Below are 22,193 nucleotides of genomic sequence, written 5' to 3'. Positions count from 1 at the left end.
AATTAATGGATAAATTAATATTAAATCGCATAGTCAACTATTGTTGCTAGCATACTCCCATCGGCCCAGTTTATTTATTTATATTTATTTATTTTTTCTTCTAATGTTACCTTGGTGTGTGCTTGCATCATAGACTAACAGTTGACTTGCATACGGTCATTTTATTGCCTTCACTTTTATTTTGACATTTGTTTACTTCCGGACTACCTGTCTTACTTTGCGTCGCTCTTCAAAAGAAAAAAACAAATAATCCATAAAACAGACAATCAAAACGTACACGGACCAGAGGGGCAACAATCCTCTGACGCCTAGTGGCACTGCTCTGACTACTGGCGACACTCCTGTGACAACTGTTGGCACTGGCAGCTTGTGGCACATAATGACACCTACATATAAGCAGAGGAAGAGTGAAAATATTACTTTTTTTTTTTTTTAATGATTCGAAAATTTAGGCATAACCACTTGTCAGGGTCATTTGGCACTTTGTAGATGCTTGGATGTCACGAAAAAGTGAAAAACAAACAAAAAGAGTGAAAAACGTATTAGTTATTGATTATTGCAGCTGGTAATCTTTGACTATTAAGGCCTAATAATAAAGATAGTAAAGATTGTATTTTTATTTCAAAACGGTCTAAATCATGACGTTGATGGCGGAAGTATTTAAATAAAGTAAAAGTTGAACCTGGTTGCTCACAGGCATACCGTTATAAGCCAGCTACATAGATTGACTTATTCGGACCGTTACTGAGTTACATTTCCCATCCGATTTCAATGGGTGCTGTTTATATTCAGGGGTTTATGATCTACGTGTTAGAAAACACGTTTTTTCTCCAGTTAATTAGAATCTACTATGATGATAAAACTGATATATGGCAGCTGACCTATCGTAACAACAATGGGTGCTCTCAGGAAATGTGGCTCAGCTCGGCAGCTTATTGACGGGTGCCGAACGAGTGTCGCTCGCTTGCCACAGTTGTGGCGCCTGACTGACGCCTGACTGACGCTTGCCGCTGAAGTGCCACTGACTAGTCACTGAGGTGCCACAGTCCTGACGCCTGACTGGCGCTTGCCACAGACTAGCCACTGCGGTGCCAGTGCCACAAGGAGGATCTCGGCCTTGCACCATGCAGATCATCACCCTGGCGTCTGCAGAAATCCAACAGTTGCAGCTGCAGTTAAACAACGAGCAGCAAACATCCGCTCAGCTGGAGGCAGAGAATCGACACCAGCGCTCGATCCTGTTCTCCAGCAGACTGTCGTTCCTGTGGACTTTCTGCAACAACGAGTCCCTGCAGTGCTCCCGCTGCATGCCAGGCTGGATTGAACACTCATCCCGCTGCTTCCTCCTGTCAAAGGAAGCAGAGAAGTGGGTATCTGCACGACGGCACTGCATGGACATGGGGGGTGACCTGGCCACCGTCTGGAATGCAGACGATCAGTCATTTTTAACACACATGACGTATCAATTTGCACAGCAGCACCCGTAGGGCCCCAATTCTGTATGGAGAGGGTTGCACGACTTGGTGAAGGAGGGCCTCTACCTTTGGGTGAGTGGACACACAGTGGACAGGGATGTCAGTTATTGGGTGCACGGGGAATAATCTCATCCCCTCCTGGGACATCGACGGGCCAGGGCAGGACTGTGTGGGCATCGTCCCACCGGCACAAATCGGAGCGGAGGATTGGCTGAACTCCTGGGACGATATTATCTGTGCCGGTGAGCGACACTACATATGTGAGACAATGGCCCTCAGCCTGTCCTGAGTGACAGAGCTGTGATGCACATGAATGTTATTGCTTAAGATGTGCACGCTCAATTACAGTCACTGGTATCGGATATTACCAAAATGTTGATAGTTTTTAAATTCCTCTTGTGTCTTGTGTATGTCATCAAATTAATGACATTTGTTCTGCATGTTTAAATAGTTATGATTTTTGTTTACCATAAAGTGTCATCAAATAAATTGCATTGTTCTTTATATTTAAGGTCTGTGTGGTTCTATCTTTTCTTTATGAAAAGTTCCTTTATGAAGATCTAACTATGACTTCACTTGAGCCAACACCCAGAACAATAATTACTATGGAAATCAAGTAATCTACTTTTTTTAACTGCCTGGATTAATTAAGCCACAAGATGGCGCTATCAGTCTTTGAAAAAAAGATAACTCTCCTTCAGCATCTACCAAAATATGTTTTATTGAATAGTCAAATACTTTCTGGGTTGATTTCTAAAATTCTTCTCAAAATTGGTTAATGTGGTAGTTGCATTTCTTCGTGACCTTATATGCAACATGTTCTTGATGAAATATATAATCTGATGATGCATATTGCTGTAGTGAGTAGATTTATGTAAGCAGGACAGTGCGTGTTGGATCAGCTCAACATAAACTTAACGTAGGAACATGTCACCCTGTGCAACAGTGTGCCTCATGTTATAGCGATTAACAGAGAGATTCACTGATTCACAGAGAGACTCAGTCGTGATTACAATGATTAGTCCAGATTACCTTCTGCAGCTTGTTGTCGCAGAGCTGGAGACTAACCAACACTCCTGGAAAGAAAACGAAAATGTGTTAATTGATAGATCCCCTTGTTGCACATTGTATCTGTTATCTAAGTAAATCAAACATGTTGAGGAAGGTCGTGTCCAAGATAACATGTTCAGAAGGGTGTATGAGGCACAGAGAGGATGACTGGCAGACATCACTTGCCATGTTGGAAAAGCCCCATGTTCTGACAACTGACAAATATAAACCGTGTCAAATCATTTGAATGCAAAGAGTTCTAAAGCACTGTAGTCCAACAGGTAAGATTTGGGATTAGAACTATCACAGAGACTTGTTAAATACCCACAGAGGGCAGCCGAGCTGCACACAGCTGCTTTATGTCATGTCTACTCAAAACATGTAAAAAGGATAAGAGCAGCTACTTTGAAAAGGTGGTCATGGGGACAAAAACAACTATGAAATGCACATTAACCTGTTGTAAGAATAATACAATCAGAAGCAGTCATGCTTTTCAATACACATGCATGTTTTTAAGAGAAGTGATTTTGGCCCCTTGACAATTACACTTGGATTGTTAATCAATATGAGCAGTAACATAAAACATGTTTTCACACTGATCCAGCTGCAGTAGTTGACTAACAAAGAAAGAACACTGCCACAGCTGCTTAAGGATATACAGGAACACACACTTTATTTTGAACAGTATCTTCTCAAACATTTTTCATTATGAAGTACTAGTAAAAAGCACAGATGATACCAAAATCACCATTCATCTTTAACACCTTGATTCTCAATAACAAAAAACAAAGATTTGCAGTGGAAATATACAAATGAAGGTGAAAAAGGCAGATCTAACATAAGAATTTTCAACTGCTCAAAACAAAGAACGGAAAAGCAAGTGCTGTTACCAAACAGATGGTTCTCAAGGCAAAAAAACTAAACAAGAGTAACTAGCTTACTTGTCTATCATTGTGGAAATGTGACTTTACAAACATCCATTACAGACTACTGTAAGCTGTGCATCAGCCCCGACCACATATACCGGTCAATAAAAGTCAGTGGTTAGTGACAACTGAATGAATTTGTTTTTTAATTCGATTTTTTTTTTTAACCAAAGAAAGCTGCCTTGGCATACTGAGGCCATGGCTACCGTGATGAAAGGTGTGGGCAGAGGTTAGTCTCTTCACAGGTCAGGTCCAAAGGCCACACATACAAAATGATATAAATAAGGAAGTTACCCATTACAAAATAGTTTGTTGGCTTTAAAGTGCTGTTTTTTAACACACACACACACACACACACACACACACACACCTCTGAAGCGAGGCAAAACCTTGAATGCCGGGTCACATCGTTATAGGAGTCGTTATCGAGGCTGCTCTGCAATGTTGTCACGATGTTGTTCAGTTGGTCATTTGACATTATGTCACTGTCCTGATCAATTCCATGTCCACTGTGCTGACTCACACTATCACTCACTGACAATGTGTGGTTGTTGTGAACACTACCATGTCTGCTACGCTGGCTGCTGTAATTTTCACTTGAAACTGTGTCGTTGATTATTTTGGCATTGGTTTCAAAAGGCCCTCTTGTCTTCCTGACAGACTTCAAGCAGGCCTTGGTGTTGGTCCAGATCTCCACTGGAGCAAAGTTGCTCTGACTGAGTTGACTGAGAGGCACCGACTCAGCCATCACCATATCTTCAGACACTGTTTGGACGATATTGAGGCTCCACAAATCTCCAGTCCCTCTTGTGTTTTTGCTCGGGGTGAGGTCCTTGCTCAGGTCAACAAGGATGCAGTCGGAGTCCTTTTCACCACTTTCTGTGTCCATCTCTTCCTCAGAAGCATCCTGCTCCAGGCACTCTGCCTCCCAGGCTTCTTCGCATGGCTTCTTGGATCCCCTTTCAGGAGACTCAAACACCACCCCTCTGGGAACAAGAGGTTGGAAACGTCTGTGGCGAAGGCTGGTGTATGCGGAGGAGCTGAGTTGGCTCTCAGGCTGTCTCAACATGTAGTGTCCGACGGACTCGGGCACCAAGATTTCATGGCGCTTTTTGGTGGGCAGTAAGGCAAAGAAATTTCCGAGTACGTGGTTTCCTACAATGGGTACAAGGGAGGTAGGTTTAAGTGTGGAGACCTTTAACCTAATAATGGCCTCCTTCACTTGCATTGACACCTTTTTGATCCGCATGCTGAGAGCTCCAAGGACCAACTACCAACTGCAAATATAACATTTTGAATCCTATTGTTGGCATCATTTGTCATGAAATAGTGACAGAATAGAACACATCTGGCCATGAAACCGTTTCAGACAATTATCCAATTACTTCTGAGCCTGAAAATGTGGGTGGCTGTGTAGAAGTGGCTGTAATTCCTAAACGGTCATTGAGATTCTTTTGTTTTAGACATTGAATTAAAACTGAAAGTCTACAGTTCAACCACATATTGACTGATTAGTTTCAAATCCATTGGGGTTGTGTAAATAAGCAAAATTAGAAAAGTGTCACAGTCCAAATGCTTATGGACCTGACCATGTTTTCTGCTTACAAACAGGCCAAACAAGCTCATTTAGATGTTTTTATTGGTTTGCTGTTTACATAGTAAATATCAATGTGGTAAAAATATAAGTGACTTGCTATGAGGAAACCTCATTCCAGTAAAGACATAAAGGAAACTCACATTTGATGTTTCGCTACAATTAAAGAGTAGAACAGCTGTTATAAAATAAGTTAAACGTACATCAAAATACAATTACACAGGAAGGGAATAAATCAAAAGCAACTTTTAAAAATAAAAATGATTAAACTTCGCAAAAGTGACATAGAAACCAAAATGTTAGACAGCGGCCCTAAAGGTAACAACTCGGCGAGGTGAATACCTGCAGTGATGAGGTTAGAAGAGAGACAACCTGCTGATGTGGAACTATTTGTCAAAAGTGTCAGAAGACATGACTGGTCTTAAAGAAACAGAACACCAAAAGTGACCCGTTGAAAATATATATTTTAGTGACTTCGCACAGTATAAGAGGGACGTTACCTTCTTCTCAAAACTGCATATTGGTACGGTCAGTTGTTGTTTCCAAAGCTTATCACATGCTGCAAGCTTATGAACTACATTATGTGCATTAATTACCTCCGCCAGGAGGATCGTGCTATTGGTCGAGTGTGTCTGTGACTGAGTAATTCTGCTGCAGGATAATGCATAATATTTTGGGTGGCCAGTAATGGCTGCAAGCTCAAGGACCTCTCGTGGTTGCGGCGACTCACACGTTCTCAAAAGACATTTTGTTTTCCCGTCTCATGCTGACTCCTCACTCACTGCTCTCAACTCTTAGCTGAGTGCGTTGGCGAGCCCCAGTCGCTACTCTGCGCCCACAATCAAAAGTGAGGGGATTACAGTTTGCACACATTATTGTTTGAGAAGGTGTGTATGGCTAACAGCTAACTGAACTTGATGTTGACAGCGGTCGGTTCAGACCCACCTGGCGGAGATCTGCACTCTCCTGAGTGCACCTACTACTTTAATGAGGAATGCTTACGAAGCTAAATGTGCAATTGTTAGGGAATGGTAAGAGCGACTTCATCTTATTAATCAACAATAGGATCACAATGTTCCGTCTGTCGGGGCTTCTCCAGCCAAGTTCGTTCCCTTTGAGTCAAGAAAAAAAAAAAAAAAATATATATATATTCTCTGTTCCAAAACTACAAGGTGCATATTCACTGTTTGTTGATGAATTCCTGAGGTCTTCAGTGCAAAAACTGTCCACAGAGGGAGGTACTACTGGCCGGGCAGCTGTGTGCGGTCTGCCCTTGAGATGAACGTCTTCGGGGACGCGGCGCCCCCGATAGCGGTGGGAAGTGGAGGTCAGTTCTGGGGGGTGGAGTAGAACGAGTGGTGCTGGTGGCTCTGGTCTGGGGGGTTGCTGGCAAACAGGAGAGGAGCGGTCTCTGCTCCGTACCAGCTGAAACGGTGAGAAGAAGCACACATGAGGACACAATGCCTCATCTAAAAAACACTTTGTTAGTCTGTTCTAGATTTATTAAGGCTCTATGCTCATGATATGCATTTTTAAACCTTGCAGGACTTGACAGACACCCTGGAGGACCTTTTTTTTTTTTTTTTTTTTTTTTTATAAATCAGTGATTAATCTACCAACTATTTTCTCTATAAGTCTGTTACTTGTTTGGTCTATAGAATGTTAGACATTTTTTTTCAAATAACGAGTAATCGATTAAGTGTGAAAGTGATCTGCAGGTTAATCAATGACTGAAATGATTGTGTATCTGCAGCCCTACATGAAATAAACAGCAACAGATCACATTGGAGAAGCTGGGGCAGAGGGAACGTTTGTATTTTCTTTTCTTGATAACCAACTTTAATCATTAAACAAATAGAGAAGTGGATGAGTAGCTTTCTGTTGACTGACGAACTGACTGACTGATAACGGTTCCAGCACCTGTGTGATGACAGTACCTCGAGTGTGGATGTGACCCGCGTGCCCATGGAACAGGTGCATCTTCGTCGCTGCCTTGAGGGTCATCAAAGAAATAGGGACGAGGTAGGACCCTGTTGTTGACGGCCATGCTGCTGGTCTGTGAAGAAAAAAAACCACACAGCTTTAAAAGACTTTCACTGCTTCATTTCTTGTTTTCATTTGTTTTTTTAATCCGATTGTGCCGACTACCTCTTGAGCCGGCCGGCGAACTCTGAAGATGAGGATGAGCAGACTGGTCGGGAGCAGCTCCCATATGAAGAGGATGGCGCCAAAGGCCAGGTAGCCTCGGTCGCCCAGTTCACTTTGCAAGTCAGCCTGCACACACACACACACACACACACACACACACACACACACACACACACACACACACACACACACACACACACACACACACACACACACACACACACACACACACACACACACACACACAGTTATCTCGTGGTGTGTTGGCATCTTTACTGGCCGTGCCTTATCGTGACTTTTTTGAGCTATGAACATTTTGACAACCATTACTGCCAACTGGAACAATGCGCTGTGCTTTCACACTCAAACACTCACCTGGTCGGAGACGTTGTACCAGTCAAAGTTGAACGACTCCACGCGCTGGCTCTGGGACAGAACGAGCACCGTCAGGTTGTAGCAGGCTCGGCTGGCAAACAACAAGATCACTGCTGCTCCCAGTGTCGCTGTGCGGCACACTGTGGTCCCCTGGTCAGGTAGAAAGAAACAAGACACGGTCAGCCTGGAACACAACCAGAACCACAGAGAAGTGGCTTATATTTTAGGGGGCGCTGCAGTGACTTGTATTGCACTTCCCTAAAGTATGCCCCTAGTATGGGATACTACAATTCCCATAATCCAACTCGATATTCCCTTTCAGCAGACCCACCCAGATTGGTAAACAGCCCCAATTCCAGTTTGTAAGTTTATAAATGTGCATTCTCTGAGCCCAAGCTGAGATAACCCTGATGATGTCATAGTGATGTCATCAGGGTCGCCTTCTCAGACTTGACAAAACTCCTCCAGAGCCAGAGGCGACATAAGACTAAGAGTAGGACCAATCATGAGGGGTCAACTAATCTTGACGCGCCCCTTTCATTTATAAGTTAATTTCCACATTTTGCTCAAAATAAAGTCAACGCCGCGTCACTTCAAAGCCCGATGCCGAGCACACCTTGCTGATCAGGTAGGGGCTGGTGGAGCGCGAGTGTCTGGTCAGCAGCAGCAGCAAGGCGGCCAGCAGCACCGCGTCCAGGGTGAAGAGCAAGTCGTTGACCAGGACTCGGACCAGGACCAGGTTCCAGGTCCACTCCCCCGACCCGCCGTCTCTGTCCCCGAGGGCCGCGCAGACCACGTTGACACAGAGGAAGACGGTGCTCAGGGCGCCGTACATGCACCGTGCCAGCCACCTGAGGAGGACGGGGAAGCCAGAGTGGCGGATGGATTAGTTCTCATCGAGGTTTAATCGAGATCAGAGTGCAGAACAAAGGCTTGATACTGTATTATTCTGACGGTGGAGTGAAACTTACATTCCTCTGTCCACGTCTGAGCTATACGTCTCTCTCACTTTGAGTAGTACCTGCGGTACAAGAGAGAAATACGCAACAGAGTAAACACAAACGTGACAATAAGAAGGAAACTGAAAGCGAACGACTTGTTTATTAGCCAGTCTCTCGATAGCCTTACAAGGTTTCACTTAAAAGCGGTTATACAGATGGCTTGTGAAAGGAATTCTCCCTGCTCAAAGACCATGAAACTTGTTTTTACTTTCACTTATTTACCTATGGCATGACATCTTTTTTTATCAGTACTCCCCTCTGCATTGCAGCAGGTGTGTCCTAGCTTCAAGAAAACAACCCCTGTCCTGTTCTCCCCGGTCATACCTGAGTGAAATACAGGTTGATGAGGCTGAGAGTGAAGAACTGCAGACAGACGGGGAAGCAGTAGAGCATCCAGTAGACCGCGACGGGCAGGTGGTTGGCCTGCAGAGCGTTGCAGAAGTAGAAGGAGAACAGAGTGGTGCGGATGGCAGCCCAGAGCAGGCAGAGGAACAGGAAGACGCTCTGGTAGCTCCAGCGCTTGTGCCTGTAGAGGTAGAGGAGCCAGAGCTGCGCGTATACCACCAGGAACAGAGCGCCGTACAGGGTGGTGTAGAGGATGGTGAAGCCCAGCTGGACCGACGGGGCGATGGCCGGACCCAGGGGGACCGGGACAGGCAGGGAGGAGTTGGGAGGAGGGGCGGCTGTGACCGGAGCTTCCATTGCTGAGTACTGACGGGACGGACTAACTGTCCATCATCACACAAAATACGCTGCTAAACCTTCCCCCTCTCAGCCCGAACAGTTCATATGGGAGACCTGAAACAAAATCACCAGAGGTCAGCACGTCACGGGCAGAACACTGAGCAAGAGATGGGCACTAATATTTCATATACACCATGAGACCATACGAGTTTGTGGCCAATACTTTTGTTTTTCATCAAATATTTACATCACTATGATAATGCATCTTAATTAGCCCGCTGTTTAATTTGCTTGATTTAGCCAAATATCAGACATTCCTATTTTTTATTTGAAGCATGAAGCGGAAAATTTGTGCTATTTCAGGAAATGTAATTATATAAACCTATTACAATCTTTTATCCCCATTGCCCACCACTATTATACATTGTTTTAGTCTTATAATATTCTGCAATGACCAATAGATCACAAAATATTGTCCAAATGCTGTTATTTTATGCTGTTATCACTGGCCTCGATGGTGAGGTGAAGTCTAAACTGGAACTTTCATTTTCAGGTGCTTTTCTTTAGCATTTCAGAACAAATTGAAGCAGAAACCTGACAGAAATGCAATGCTCATGGGGCATCACATTGTACACGTTGTTCACGTGCCCTGGGTTTTGTTCGGTGACCTTTGACACTCAGTAACCCAGCTAGCTAGCTACATGTCTCTACTCTGCTCTTTGGAACATAAACAACCAGGTCGGTTCAAGTTCCGTTCAGGCAGCTCAACAACGACTCAGCTAACTGAAACTAACTTTGTTCACTAGAGTGAATGTCAACTCTTCCGTCGCTCTGTTACGCTTTTGCTTTCTCGCAGTAGAACACCAAATGTAAGAGCTGTCAGTCATCATGTAACAATAATAACAGACCTTATTTGAAGTGAACACCGAGCTCCTGGATAAACAGCAGACGACGGTGATCCCTCGTTTCCGTGTTGTGTGCTCTACGTATGTCTGGTGGGCGGAGCCACTGCTTTGAATCCAACCGCCAATCAGCGGTGACGGGAAATCGCGGTTTCTTCAAGTTGTTGTTTACTTGTCTCAAGAAGCACGGCGCGTTCATATCGGGTTAAACGTTAAGGGTGGTTTTTATGTCACTGAGAAAGGTGTTTTAATAACCCTGGCAGCTGTTCAATGTGACCCTTTTCCTACTCGACTTTAGCCAGAGTGGAGTCTCATCAGCAAGTCAAACGTGCCTGCTGTTTGCGTTCCGTCCGTTAATCTCGTGCATCACGAAGGAGCTGCTGCATTGTTTACGTGGTCCAACATGCCGATGGTGCTGCGATCCAGAAAATCCCTCCACCCCAGTGAGGCGATTGAGGTGGAGTTGCTGGACGCGACGCCGCCGGTAACTCTGAGAAGGTCGACCCGCCCGCTCGGGACAACTACGTACGAGGTGGGTATTTTTATTACTCAGCTTCTCCGCCTCCTCTTCCTCCCTCCGCTGCGGAAAACTTCACAGTCGGCCACGTAGCTTGCTCGCTAACGTCAACGGCGGCGACGTTAGCTCGCCAACCCGAGAGAAACACTCCAGGAGGGCTTATATAGGAACCAGCCTGCCTTAAACTGTCGTATATATACTGCTATTACCACTTTACGTCTGTCATAGTTGTTTTTCCGGTTAGCATAACCGTTAATAGCTAATAACTGCATCGTGAGTGTCAAACCCCTGCGCCCAGCCAGAACTTACCTAGCAAGTTACTGCATCATGGTAAGTTGTTGTTTTTTCACGCTGACGGTGTTCACTATGTGAAGAAGATGACACGACGTCTTTACTTTTGTCATTGGCCTTTTGTAGATTAAAATACACGTCTTTCAACTTTACACTGTGGAATATAACCGATGCTTTGTTGCGGTGTCTCTTTAACTGAACGTTACCGATCTTGTCTCGTCAGGAGTCTGACGAGTCCGACTCTGAGTCTGTCCGGGGCCAAGTGATGGAGACGCATCCAAGTGTCCCTGCTGACCTGGAGGAGGAAACTGCTGAGGAGGCTGGTGTAACGGTAGTCTATAATTCACCTCGCACCCAAAAACCCGAACAAACACACCTCATGCTGTTCGGTGCTTCGTACAGGCCGGAGAAGCGTATCCACCTAGACTGGATAACTGTTATTTATGCAGCCACGTGGTGAGAGAAATGAAGCTCTGTGTCTGTGCTGCAGCATGTTATCGCCATCAGGAAATATTCGCAGACTAGTGCGGAAGTGTCCTAATCTCATTTAGCCTATACAGTCTATGGTTGTAGAGCAGTGCAGCTCTATATTTAGCATCATGTGAACGAGACTTTACCTTTTGCATATCTACAAGTTAAATGAAATGTTAATTAATGTCAGTCAGGCTTTAAGTTAACGTATTTATATATAGCCAGAGATATATTGGTATCAGTGTACGGGCTGGCAGATCATTAACTATAAATTGTGGTTTAAAATGTTACAGTGAATTCCCAAATATGTTTCAAGTCACTTAAAAACAATGTTTAAATGACAATGTTTTTTAGTCTAACTGCAAAATGTCCTGTTCGGAATATATCATAGGTGTAATTCTTTAGCTGGACTGGATAGTTGTTTTTTTCACAGCAGACATTGTGTCTTGTCATTGTGGGACAAGCACAGGTGGTACTGATAACATTAACGAGGGCTCTGCTCATGATTCAGATGTGACAGGTTGTGACAGTGAGCCAGGGTGTAGGCCTGTAACACCAGCACAGGTGTTACTGATAACATTAATGAGGGCCTTGCCCCCCCCCCCCCAGTTAACCGTGACGGTGAGCCACTATGCTCAATAGCAGGGCCCTGAAACTGAAGCAGCTCGATGGAGTCCACCATGAATTATTTACACCAGGGGTTGTCCTACTGTGACAAGTAAAAACTGTCGCTGGACAATAAGACAAGTACAAATTAAAAAACATTGGAGGAAAATAATCAGTTATTAGTAGCATCAATGTAAATCAAACACTGTTTGGAAAGTTACATGTCATTGTTAACGGGAGGACTACAATACATCTTGTAAAATGAATGCAGCAGCCGCAGAAATATGACCAGTAGACCGGCCACGCCTTTGTGGGCTATCCCGGCTTTCTTCTTTGGAACAATGAAAGACGGCTGCCATGAGATTCCGGTGTATGTTTATTGAAAATGAAGCTTGAAGCAAAGCGAGTTGGGTGTTCAGCGCTAACTGCTATCAGAAAGTAAAGGTAAAGAATAGCCATGGTAACACTCATGTTGTGTTCATAAACAAGTAGGACAACATGTTGAACAGTGTGTGCTGGCCATGCTGACGTGTACCAGACAGACAGAGCTTATTTGAATAGGCGTCGCTACTCTAGCTATTGCAGTGCCACGGAAGCATCTCCAGGTAATATTCAGTGTTACTGTATTGTTGTTACACAGTGTCAAGACGAGGGAAAAAAGACTACAATTTGAGTTTGCAAAAGTCTTTTTAACTGCTGGCTTTAAAAAAAAACATTTCAGGTGTTATGTGCAGCTAAAGGTGTCGTCATAGAGCCACTGGGTTAAAACTTAGATAGATTTTCAAATAAGCTACACACAAGATGCATGTTTGTTTGTTTCTGTCTCATAAAGTGCTGTCTTCCTCAGGAGCTGAAGTATTGCAGCGTTGTGCTGGACCGCCTGCGGGTTGACGACAAGGCTGCAAGAAGAGAGCTCGAGGAGAAAGAAGACATGAACCGCAAAGGTGGGAAACCCGTCTCCCGGATCCCCACTTTCCACAAACGGCCGGCCAATGCAAGCCAGATCCCAGAGCCGCCCGCTCCCAAGAAAGATGCCCCTGTCCCTGGAGCCGCAAGTGGGAGTGCGGAGGCCTTGAAATCCAAGCCGTCCGACGTCAGAGAAACAACACTCCCCCTACCAACGGTCCGCGTCCCCAGTGTCGGCCTGGAAGCCCCCTCTCTGTTCGGCAGCACAGAACTATCAGCGGCAGCCCGTAGCTCCCTGGTTACTGCACCGAAGAGCTGGGGTTTGTCCGAGTCTGCGCAGTACTCTTCAATGACTGCGAGCCCCAGGCCTGCCCTCAGACCAGAGCAAGGGTTGGAGCAGGAAGGGTTGGAGCAGCACATACCAGAGCGAGACCAGCCCCAGGCCTTTGAAACAGAAGCTGGCGCTGCACAGGATGCCCCTGTATCTCACCATCCAGCGGAGGGATCCGTCGGCCAAAAGCCACCGGAGGACCCAGAAGAGGAGTACGGTGTTGTGGTCAGAAGCAGGATCATCCTCACCGCCTCTGGAGACGTGGAAAAGTCGGTGCCTGCGGACATCCTTCACTCGACCAAGGTTAGCCAAGAGGAGGCTATTATGGACGAACAGCCGCCGTGGGAGACGGAGCCGACGCACTCACTCAAATTTAGGGACAGCAGATCCTCGTCAGACGTTGAATGCGAGGACGAGTCTGCGGATGAGAAGTCTGAGGGCCACGATTCAGTGGAGGAGCATCGCGAACCGCTCACAATAAGCCAGCCCGAGGTTTCAGATCTTGCCGAAGAAAGAGCGGACGTCGCCGACTCCACCTCTCCTGTAGCGCCAGAGAAGCCCGCCAGAGCTCAGTCAGCCAGGTCAACTAAGGTGAGCCGTGTTGATCTTACTGCCTCACACGGTGGTCTCAGCAGAGTCAGCCACACACAAAGGAATGTCACCACGCCCTGCAGTGACAGCTTTGGCATGCAACACGGTCCTCAGCTGTTTGGCAGTCTCCTGTCAAAGCTGTCATCGTAGCTTCACACATTTGCTCACGAGTTAAACTGGTGCTGGTCTTGTTCCGCAGAGCTCGGGATGCTCCAGTTTCGCCCTCTTCTGCTTCCTGCCCACCACCTTGCTGCTTCTAGGGGGGTTCGGCCAGCATGTTTGGCACTACGGCCTTCCCCTGTCCGTGGCTCAGCTTGCAGCTCAGCTGGAGCTGCACTGGCTGGAGGGCTTCGGCTTTGTACCAGAGCCTTGCAGCACCGATTGTCGGTAAGACGCTTTGTTCTCGTGGGCCATTGGCTGTGACAAAAGTGAGAATTTGAAGAAATCATTATAAACCAGTCCAACTTCAAAGTTGAGCAGCTCTAGTCTAAGATGATGGCAGCACTCTGTTTTGTTTGTAAGTGGTTGTAGCTTTAGTGTCTCCCCCCCTTTGCTCAGAGTGCAGCTGGTGGAGAGCATCCCTGTGGGTCTCTACCAGTCTGCTCCCTCGTCCAGACGGAGCATCGCAGACAGCTGGCTACGTCTGCTGGACGGGGCCAACAGCTCGGTCCATATCGCCGCTTTCTACTTCACTCTGCGGGGCGGCGAGTTCGCGGACTCCTCTGACTCTCAGGTTAGCTCAGTGGCATGCTCTAATCTTATGATGCAGTAATCGTTTGACCCTCCAATGTGTGTGATATCACGTCTACGCACTTTGTAGGGACGACTGGTTTTTGAGCAACTTAAACGGCTCAAATCCAAAGGTGTGAAACTCCAGATCGCTGTCAACGCCCCCCAGACCTCAAGTGAAGATACGGCAGAACTGGCTGCAGCAGGTACGTTGTCACCCACAATATGGATTTAGTTGTGTTGCCTCTGTGTCGAGGCCACATCATTTGTATGTTAAAATACACACACTAAGGCTGGGTTGCACCAACACAGATTCATTTAATTTAAGATTAGTCTTAATCAGAGTTTAGCAAAACTAGGTTTAAACTGAGCAAATTCATAAGTAAGCAGAGCTTTGTTGCACAAAGAAACTAGCCTTGATTTAGTATATTCAAGTTTAAACCCAAATCCAAGTTTAATCTGCTCTGTATTCCTTAACAAGACATTATATTGTTTGCTAGCTAGCTAGCTAATAAGTCAGTTAGTTAGCCCGATGGTGCACACCATGGCTCTACAGAAAACTTGTTGGCCGAATTAATGCAGAAATATGCCAAAATAATTTTAAAAAAGCAGCAAAATAACACATAAAACAAATAAAAACACAACACACAACAAAAAATCCATTTGAAAGTTAAACTCCTCAAGTGTAATTTAACTTAATTCTGGACCACACTTTTAATTGGTGTTTAAAGTTTTGGTGCAACAGAATCAAATTTGATCTAGATTAAAAAAAAAAAAAAAATTACACTAACGTTTAAAGTTTTATGAATTTAAGCTAGTTCTAAAGTCTGGTGCAACATGATTAAAAGTCAAACCATGATTTAATCAGGTTTAAAAATGAATTACTATGATCCAACTCTGCAGTCATTTCTGATCGTCTGCGTGTTTTTATATTTATTTTCAGGTGCAGAAGTCAGAGAGGTAGACCTCGAGGCTGTAACTGGAGGCATCGTCCACACCAAGCTGTGGGTGGTGGATCAGAAGCACTTCTACCTGGGTAGTGCCAACATGGACTGGCGCTCTCTAAGTCAGGTAGCACGTGTGTCCGCATGTAGCAGTAGATTTGACCTCAGTTGAACTGATGTGGCAACCAGTTAATAGCATTTCTACAGACGGATGTCCACTCTAGATGTCCGACAGAAAGTAACACCGCTGTGTGCTTTGTTGAAACGAGGTGAAGGAGGTGGGCCTGTCGGTGGAGCACTGCAGCTGCCTGGCTCAGGACGCCTCTCGGATCTTTGGGGTGTACTGGAGCATCGGCGGCGCAAGCAACGGCTCCCTGCCGCCGTACTGGCCGGCTCGTCTCTCCGCCCTGTCCAGCGCCCAGAATCCCCTGCGCCTGAAGTTCAACGGCGTGCCTGCACAAGTCTACCTGTCTGTAAGTACAGATCGACTCTGCGAGCTTCCTCCAACAGGAATGCTTTTTTTTTTTTTTTTTTTTTTTTTTAAATGGCCGATCCAGATGTTTTTATACATAATGCATCCAAACCTGACATATTGTGCAGATTTTAGTGGAATAGGAGAATAGCATTTACATCATCATAAAGCAAATTAGTTTAAACTAAACTAGGTTTGGCGGTGAACTAGACTCGTTCACCACCAAATTAGTTTAAACCATTTTCACATTTAAAATGAATTATTCTAACAATGCATGTTCTCTCTGGTTGCTCCCGTGTTTCTCACCTCCTACAGAGCGCCCCTCCGCAGATCTCCGCCCGCGGCCGCTCCGACGATCTCTCCACCATCCTGTCCGTCATCGACGACGCCCAGAGATTCGTTCACATCTCTGTCATGGACTACCTCCCTCTGTCTCAGTACACGGAGCCGCTCAGGTGACCAGCTGCTTGACCTCAGTGATTACCGCTGCACTGTTACAATGGTAGGCACAGACCAACATAATGGTGTGAATCTCAATGCTGAGTCCCTTATTTATTAGATACAGGTGTTACAGTGACAAATAATGCAATGCATGATGGGTACTTAGTCACAACACTGGACCCTGATTGGCTGACGAAGCAGCTCCTCTGAGTAAGATGAGCTTCATCTGCTGACTTTTCTAGTTCAAATGCTGGACACTTGCATAACTGGACTAAAGCTGATCGGCACGGTGATGCTTTTAGAAGTGTCCAAACACATGACAGAGGAAAAATCTCTTGTGTAATCTTTTTTTTAAGTAGCGCACACATTATCCCTTCCTCCAGCAAGAAAGACATCTTGATATCTGCCCGTCTTCTAGAAAGCTAAAGGGTTCTTCTCTCTCAGGTTCTGGCCGGCCATCGACTCGGCCCTGCGTGCTGCGGCCTGCACCAGAGACGTGCAGGTCCGCCTCCTAGTCAGCTGCTGGAAGCACTCTCCCGCCCCCATGTTTCCCTTCCTGCAGTCCCTGCTGGCGCTCAACAGGCCTCAACTGAAGTGTGACATTGACGTGGTGCGTTGGGAGATTTTCTATTTCCTGCACACTGACACTCCGACATAGTGACCTAAACAGAATGCTGTTGTACCCTAAACTCCTGATGTTTTGTCTCCGTGCAGAAAATGTTTACAGTGCCTTCAACAGCTGAGCAGATGAAGATTCCCTTTGCGCGAGTCAATCATGCCAAGTACATGGTCACAGACAGAGTGGTCTACATTGGTATGCTATTAGCAATTTTATTTTATTTCTAACTAAAAAAAGTTCCACTGTGACGGGCTCAGATTGTTATTTTAAGGGTCTGACAACATTTAAGTCTGGAGTTGAGTTGAGTTTTATCTTTAAGTGTGCCAGTGGAGCAGACACATTTCAACCTGTTTCATTGCAGATCAACTTGCCTCGAGTGTCTAAAATCCCCTTTTTCTTTAATGGAGCGAACCCATGCGGTGGGGAGAGTATAAATCGTAGTCCCATTAGCTCCTGTGACGGTTGTGCGTTCTTACTGACATGTCCGTGTTCACAGGGACGTCCAACTGGTCGGAGAACTACTTCACCCAGACAGCCGGAGCGGGCTTGGTGGTGAACCAGACCGGCTCTGTGGTAGAAAAAGGCCAAGAGACCCTGCAGAGCCAAGCAGAGGAGCTGTTCCTCAGAGACTGGACATCCGAGTACGCCAGCAGCCTGTCTCTGGACGACGTGGACATCTGCCCCCGCGGCCCACACTGAGGGATCCTCGTTCAATAAAGCACATTGCGTTGTAGATGAGCATCCTGCCTGCTGCTGCCACTTGAACTTTATTGGGCTTCTGCACAATCCGCTTGCTGTACCGTGTGAATACACACACTTTATTTCATTGCCGTTTACCGGCCAGCTGCCTAGTTTTTGTATATAATTTTTTTTTTTTGTTTTTTTTTACATTTTGTTCCGAAACGTGTTCTTTTTATACTCCCGTTTTGTGCTGAAGATTTTCTTAAAAGCAAAGGAGCTCGCTTTGTATAATTTAATTTTATGCCTGGAGCATTCTGTATATTTTCCCTTTTAAACATGTCGGTGCCAAGCTTCACCAATCTCACGCAGGAGATAAAACATTTCCAAAGAGGTTCATACACCAACGGCCATGTTTGCACTGCTGAAGCAATCGGCTGTTAATGTTTGTGTGCAGTGAAACTATATGATGGGTCAGTCCATAATGCTTGTAAATACTCTACATTTTCCATTCATAACTGATCTGTCTGGCTCACAAAGAACCCAATTTGACAGTAAATAGTGAGCATGCTTTAAAGGGGATTAAAGTGTTCTGTGTTTGGGAAGGAAAACCACTTCTCTAGAAACTCTATTTGACTATTGATGATTAGTGAACATGTCCGTTTCCTTCATCATTACTTACCAGGGTTATGTTTCTGTTATTAATGGACCTGTTGCTTCAGTAACTGATCAGTTTACTGGATGTTTCAGTATGAATAAAACCTTCATGGTTGATGATCTTTCAGAGCTTCATGACAACAATGAAAGGAGTGTTGTCGATTCATCCTAACTACCGAACTTGATTCTTAAATACCTCTCCTGTTATCTAGCCATGCACTTAGCTTTGGTTTAATTCTACTGGTTTTAAAAGGTGCAATATATGGAATTCAGAGCATTAATAGAGCAGTAAACTATTTGTTGTATAAAGATACATAGTGGAGTAATGTCTACCTGAGCAGAGAAGTCACGTCCCCTCTGTGTGTGCTGTTATCAGAGCTTCTCCTTTTGCGAGGCAACAGAAATTCTCCCAATCCCATATATTGCACTTTTAAGATATTTGTCTCCGACGCTGTCAATGGTGAATGGGATTTCATTTGTGGTAAAACTATCTGCATGGACAGACGTTTTATGGGTGAACTGACCCTTTAAATGTTTGACCATTTTTGTGCCACAAAGACCCAGACCATTCATTACGCTTATCTGACTGTCTCAGGACTGATAATCAAGACATTGGCTGATGGTTAATGTATCTTTATTTTCACATCTGAGAATCTTGATTTCACTACACAAATGACAAAAAACATTTAATAAACAAGTAAAAAACAAACAAACAGAAACCAACTAGAAGCTACATTAGATCTGAAGGATCGTGTTATATGTGCAAAAATAATCTTCATGATTAACGTTTTTAAATCTCAGTGACATCTGCTGCAGTTGCAGCTTCATCACCTCTCAATCCATGTTAGAGTCTCTGCTCCATGCCAGAATCTCCCTGTGCTGCTTCTCCATCCATCCGGCTGCGTTTACTCCACTAGTGATAGACGACAAAGAGACAACAAGAAGGTGAACGAAGACGCCTCTCAGCGCAGCGTCTTCTGCTCCATCTCTGATCGGTTCAGCCATTTAAATCCCTCCATTTCCACGCACAGAGGGCTCCAACACGCAGGAGTGTTTCCTCTGACGAGGTGGATGACTTTCTTTCTGCTCTCATTCCATGGAGAGCTGCACACTGTCTGTCTGGCCCTGCTGCTGGTCAAATTTCCTGGCTAAAGAGCAGGAGAACATTTTAATGTACCCAGAATGAAACATGAAACACGTTTGAGGTCATCAAACTAAAACAAACATTGGTCTGTTATTAGAGGTTTACATGAGTGCACTTCCTGGTGTTTAACCAGAAAATAATGTTGAAACATTATTTAATAATCATATCTCTTTTCTATAGAATGGGACAGGGTGAGCGATACATTTTGCATTATAAGCTCAGATCCTGTGAGAGCTACACTGACGCTCACCCAGAGAGTACATCTCCAGCTGCTGCCGCAGGCGGACCTTCTGCAGGCTGTCGTAGAAGTTGGGCTCCGGGCTGCTGCCAACGGTGGGGGGCAGAGTGAAGATACGCATGATCTTCCTCTTGTTTCTAGGTTAGGTTAGAGGTGAACACAGAGAGATTTCAGGGAGAGAGAGAGAGAGACAGAGAGAGAGAGGCCATATTGCTTATAGAGAATATCACCGTTCATTTCTGACGACTCACACCAATAATTTAAATGGACATATTATTAAAATGCATTGTTTGGCGGGTTACATGAATGCAGAATTACCCAGACGACCCGACAAATGATTCTTTGTTTTGATAAAAAAAAATGTATCTGTTATTGTCTTATCAAGATGAAACGTTCTTCCTTCTTTAACATATTCAAAGTGACCTTTAGTGGGACATAATGTCTTTTTGTGGGACACATAAGAGAACCCAAAATGATCTCAAAATATGTAAAAGAAAACAGCTGACTATTGCGTTATGGGAAATATAACCATCACTTATCTTAAATTTGTTACATCTCTTAACAGTGTGGAAAGGATGGCAGCAAATTTATGTCAAATAAATATATTTATGAATAAATAACACTGTATGAAAATAGGTGTCGCTATGAACATGCCATTTTTATATTATGTAAGATTTTCTTAAATGTTTTATGCCACACATGTACGGTGCAGGTCAGTGAGATGTTCAACAAACAGTGAAAGAATTTAGTGATATAATATGTATTTATTTCTTTAAAAATTGTGTTAAAATATATATTGTACTGCATATCAATCAACTACCCGTTGTAACTCTATATATAAGCAACAAATTCATCAACCAAATGATTGAGTGAAGAACTGACTGCGTCCTTACTTTCTGGCGTACATCAGCAGGCCGAAGCTGACCAGGATCACCAGCAGGTACACGTTAGTCGCCTCATTCCAGGCCTCGTGCACCGAGTAGTCGATCGACTCGGGCTCGCTCCCGTGACCCCCCATTTGAAATACGACAACAACGCGGGGAAATGTGTGAAATGGAGATTCTACTGTAGGCGCTTTCTCAGCTCACGTTCAGCTCGCGACGGGACACAGCCGAGTGCTGTAAACACCGACGTCATCTCCACCTCCTTCGTCTTTTCCGTTTCCGGGTAGCGCGCGAGCTCCGGGGCGCGTTGTTGCCTCCTACAGTCCAAGTGAGAACCCGAGCATGCACGTGACATGTTTCTAAACGCAGGTTTGGAGAGGAGTCGAACGAACACACTTCCGGTACAGTAGCTGTCTAATGACATGCTGTTGTTTCTGAACCGAATAGTCGAGATACCTGACCAAAAGTTTAATGAATGAGCCTACTGTTTTTAATGACTAAAATAAATATACGTTATATCTTCAGCTTCACTTCATCACACTTGCTATATGACCCTTGTTGCCTCATTGCATTAAGTACAAGTATTTCCATTTTCTGCTCCTTCACACTTTACATTCAAGATATTCTAAGTATTTTTACTCTACTGCACCCTGATAAAAAGACAGTGTCCGCTGAGTCTTAAGAGGCAGTCTGTATTGGTAATGACTAATTCCCTGCACAGGTGTAGAGACTCAAGAATGAGAATCAGAATCAGACCCTGTTAACTCCAAAGGTGGCCAGCAGGTGGGGGACGAGAAGTCCCAGGAGATGAATGTTAAAGTCAAAATCTGGAAGAAGACAAGCTAGCTCTGCTCCAAAAGACAGAGGAGCTGGAGACATTTAAAAATATGTCCTTAGCGTTGACAGAACAGAGACAAACACAGCAATGAGAGGAGGAAGCCATGGAGGAGACAGTTTGTTTATGGCGGCGAGAGTGGAAGTCGCTCCACAGCAGGACAGCATGTTGAGGGAAAACAGCACAAGGAAAGTGAAGAAGTTCTTCTCCTCCAGGTGGAAAAAAATCAAGAGGATTCTTCTCCAGAGAATCGACTCAGAGAGAGTGCAGGTTTGTGGACCTGTGTGAATATGGTGGTGTTCCTCCTCTAGAGGGAAACTGGATCGAGGAAGACGGATGGGAATCCGCTTCAGACGATTATGTTCAAAGGCACAAACTTTAGGGTTTTCCTTAGAGTTCTTCAGAGTGTTTTTCCCAAATCAAAAAAACATCTTACTCTGGCAATTAACAAATAAAAAAATAATTAAATAAGTATAGAGTTTAAATTTTTCATATGTTCCGTCAGAGGTCATCTTTAACAGCTCAAAAACACTTAACATTTTTAATCACCTTCATACTTCATCTGAGAATTACTGATAAACATGATTTTCAGAAAGTGACTCGTATACCCGTGTTGGCATTTTTTAGAGACCCCAACTGTAAAACATAATCAATTGGAGTAATATACAACATTCAGAGCATTAA

General features: G+C 44.7%; 3 protein-coding genes across 5 annotated transcripts; 1 reads left to right on the top strand and 2 right to left on the bottom strand.

Annotated features, from left to right (window-relative positions):
- Nucleotides 1-5,072: 5,072 nt before the first annotated feature.
- Nucleotides 5,073-10,239, bottom strand: gpr137 (G protein-coupled receptor 137). Its single transcript, XM_068714252.1, has 8 exons — nt 10,162-10,239; nt 8,894-9,367; nt 8,540-8,589; nt 8,185-8,419; nt 7,569-7,718; nt 7,194-7,319; nt 6,983-7,101; nt 5,073-6,470 (listed from the first exon to the last, which is right to left on the bottom strand). The coding sequence occupies exons 2-8, from the start codon at nt 9,269-9,271 to the stop codon at nt 6,374-6,376; spliced, it is 1,155 nt and encodes a 384-aa protein (XP_068570353.1). The 5' UTR covers nt 9,272-9,367; nt 10,162-10,239; the 3' UTR covers nt 5,073-6,373.
- On the top strand, nt 10,118-18,557 carry pld7 (phospholipase D family, member 7). Of its 3 annotated transcripts, none has more exons than XM_068714248.1 (12): nt 10,118-10,687; nt 11,187-11,294; nt 12,888-13,868; nt 14,068-14,255; nt 14,427-14,601; nt 14,689-14,803; nt 15,541-15,668; nt 15,811-16,014; nt 16,329-16,468; nt 16,899-17,064; nt 17,169-17,268; nt 17,570-18,557. In XM_068714248.1, the coding sequence occupies exons 1-12, from the start codon at nt 10,559-10,561 to the stop codon at nt 17,770-17,772; spliced, it is 2,637 nt and encodes an 878-aa protein (XP_068570349.1). In that variant the 5' UTR covers nt 10,118-10,558; the 3' UTR covers nt 17,773-18,557. The 3 variants fall into 3 exon arrangements, with proteins under 3 accessions (XP_068570349.1, XP_068570351.1, XP_068570350.1); XM_068714249.1 differs by lacking the exon at nt 10,118-10,687 and adding an exon at nt 10,719-11,002; XM_068714250.1 differs by lacking the exons at nt 17,169-17,268; nt 17,570-18,557 and having other exon boundaries at nt 16,329-16,515; nt 16,899-16,965.
- Nucleotides 18,558-19,025: 468 nt separating this feature from the next.
- Nucleotides 19,026-20,955, bottom strand: smim19 (small integral membrane protein 19). Its single transcript, XM_068714253.1, has 3 exons — nt 20,684-20,955; nt 19,803-19,927; nt 19,026-19,556 (listed from the first exon to the last, which is right to left on the bottom strand). The coding sequence occupies exons 1-3, from the start codon at nt 20,806-20,808 to the stop codon at nt 19,498-19,500; spliced, it is 309 nt and encodes a 102-aa protein (XP_068570354.1). The 5' UTR covers nt 20,809-20,955; the 3' UTR covers nt 19,026-19,497.
- Between the last annotated feature and the right edge of the window lie 1,238 nt (nt 20,956-22,193).

The sequence above is a fragment of the Cebidichthys violaceus genome, unplaced genomic scaffold (assembly GCF_023349555.1).
Source record: "Cebidichthys violaceus isolate CVI_PGR_0920_01 unplaced genomic scaffold, fCebVio1.0.p SCAF_2, whole genome shotgun sequence".
NCBI lineage: Eukaryota > Metazoa > Chordata > Actinopteri > Perciformes > Stichaeidae > Cebidichthys > Cebidichthys violaceus.
This window is presented reverse-complemented; position numbering and strand designations above follow the sequence as displayed.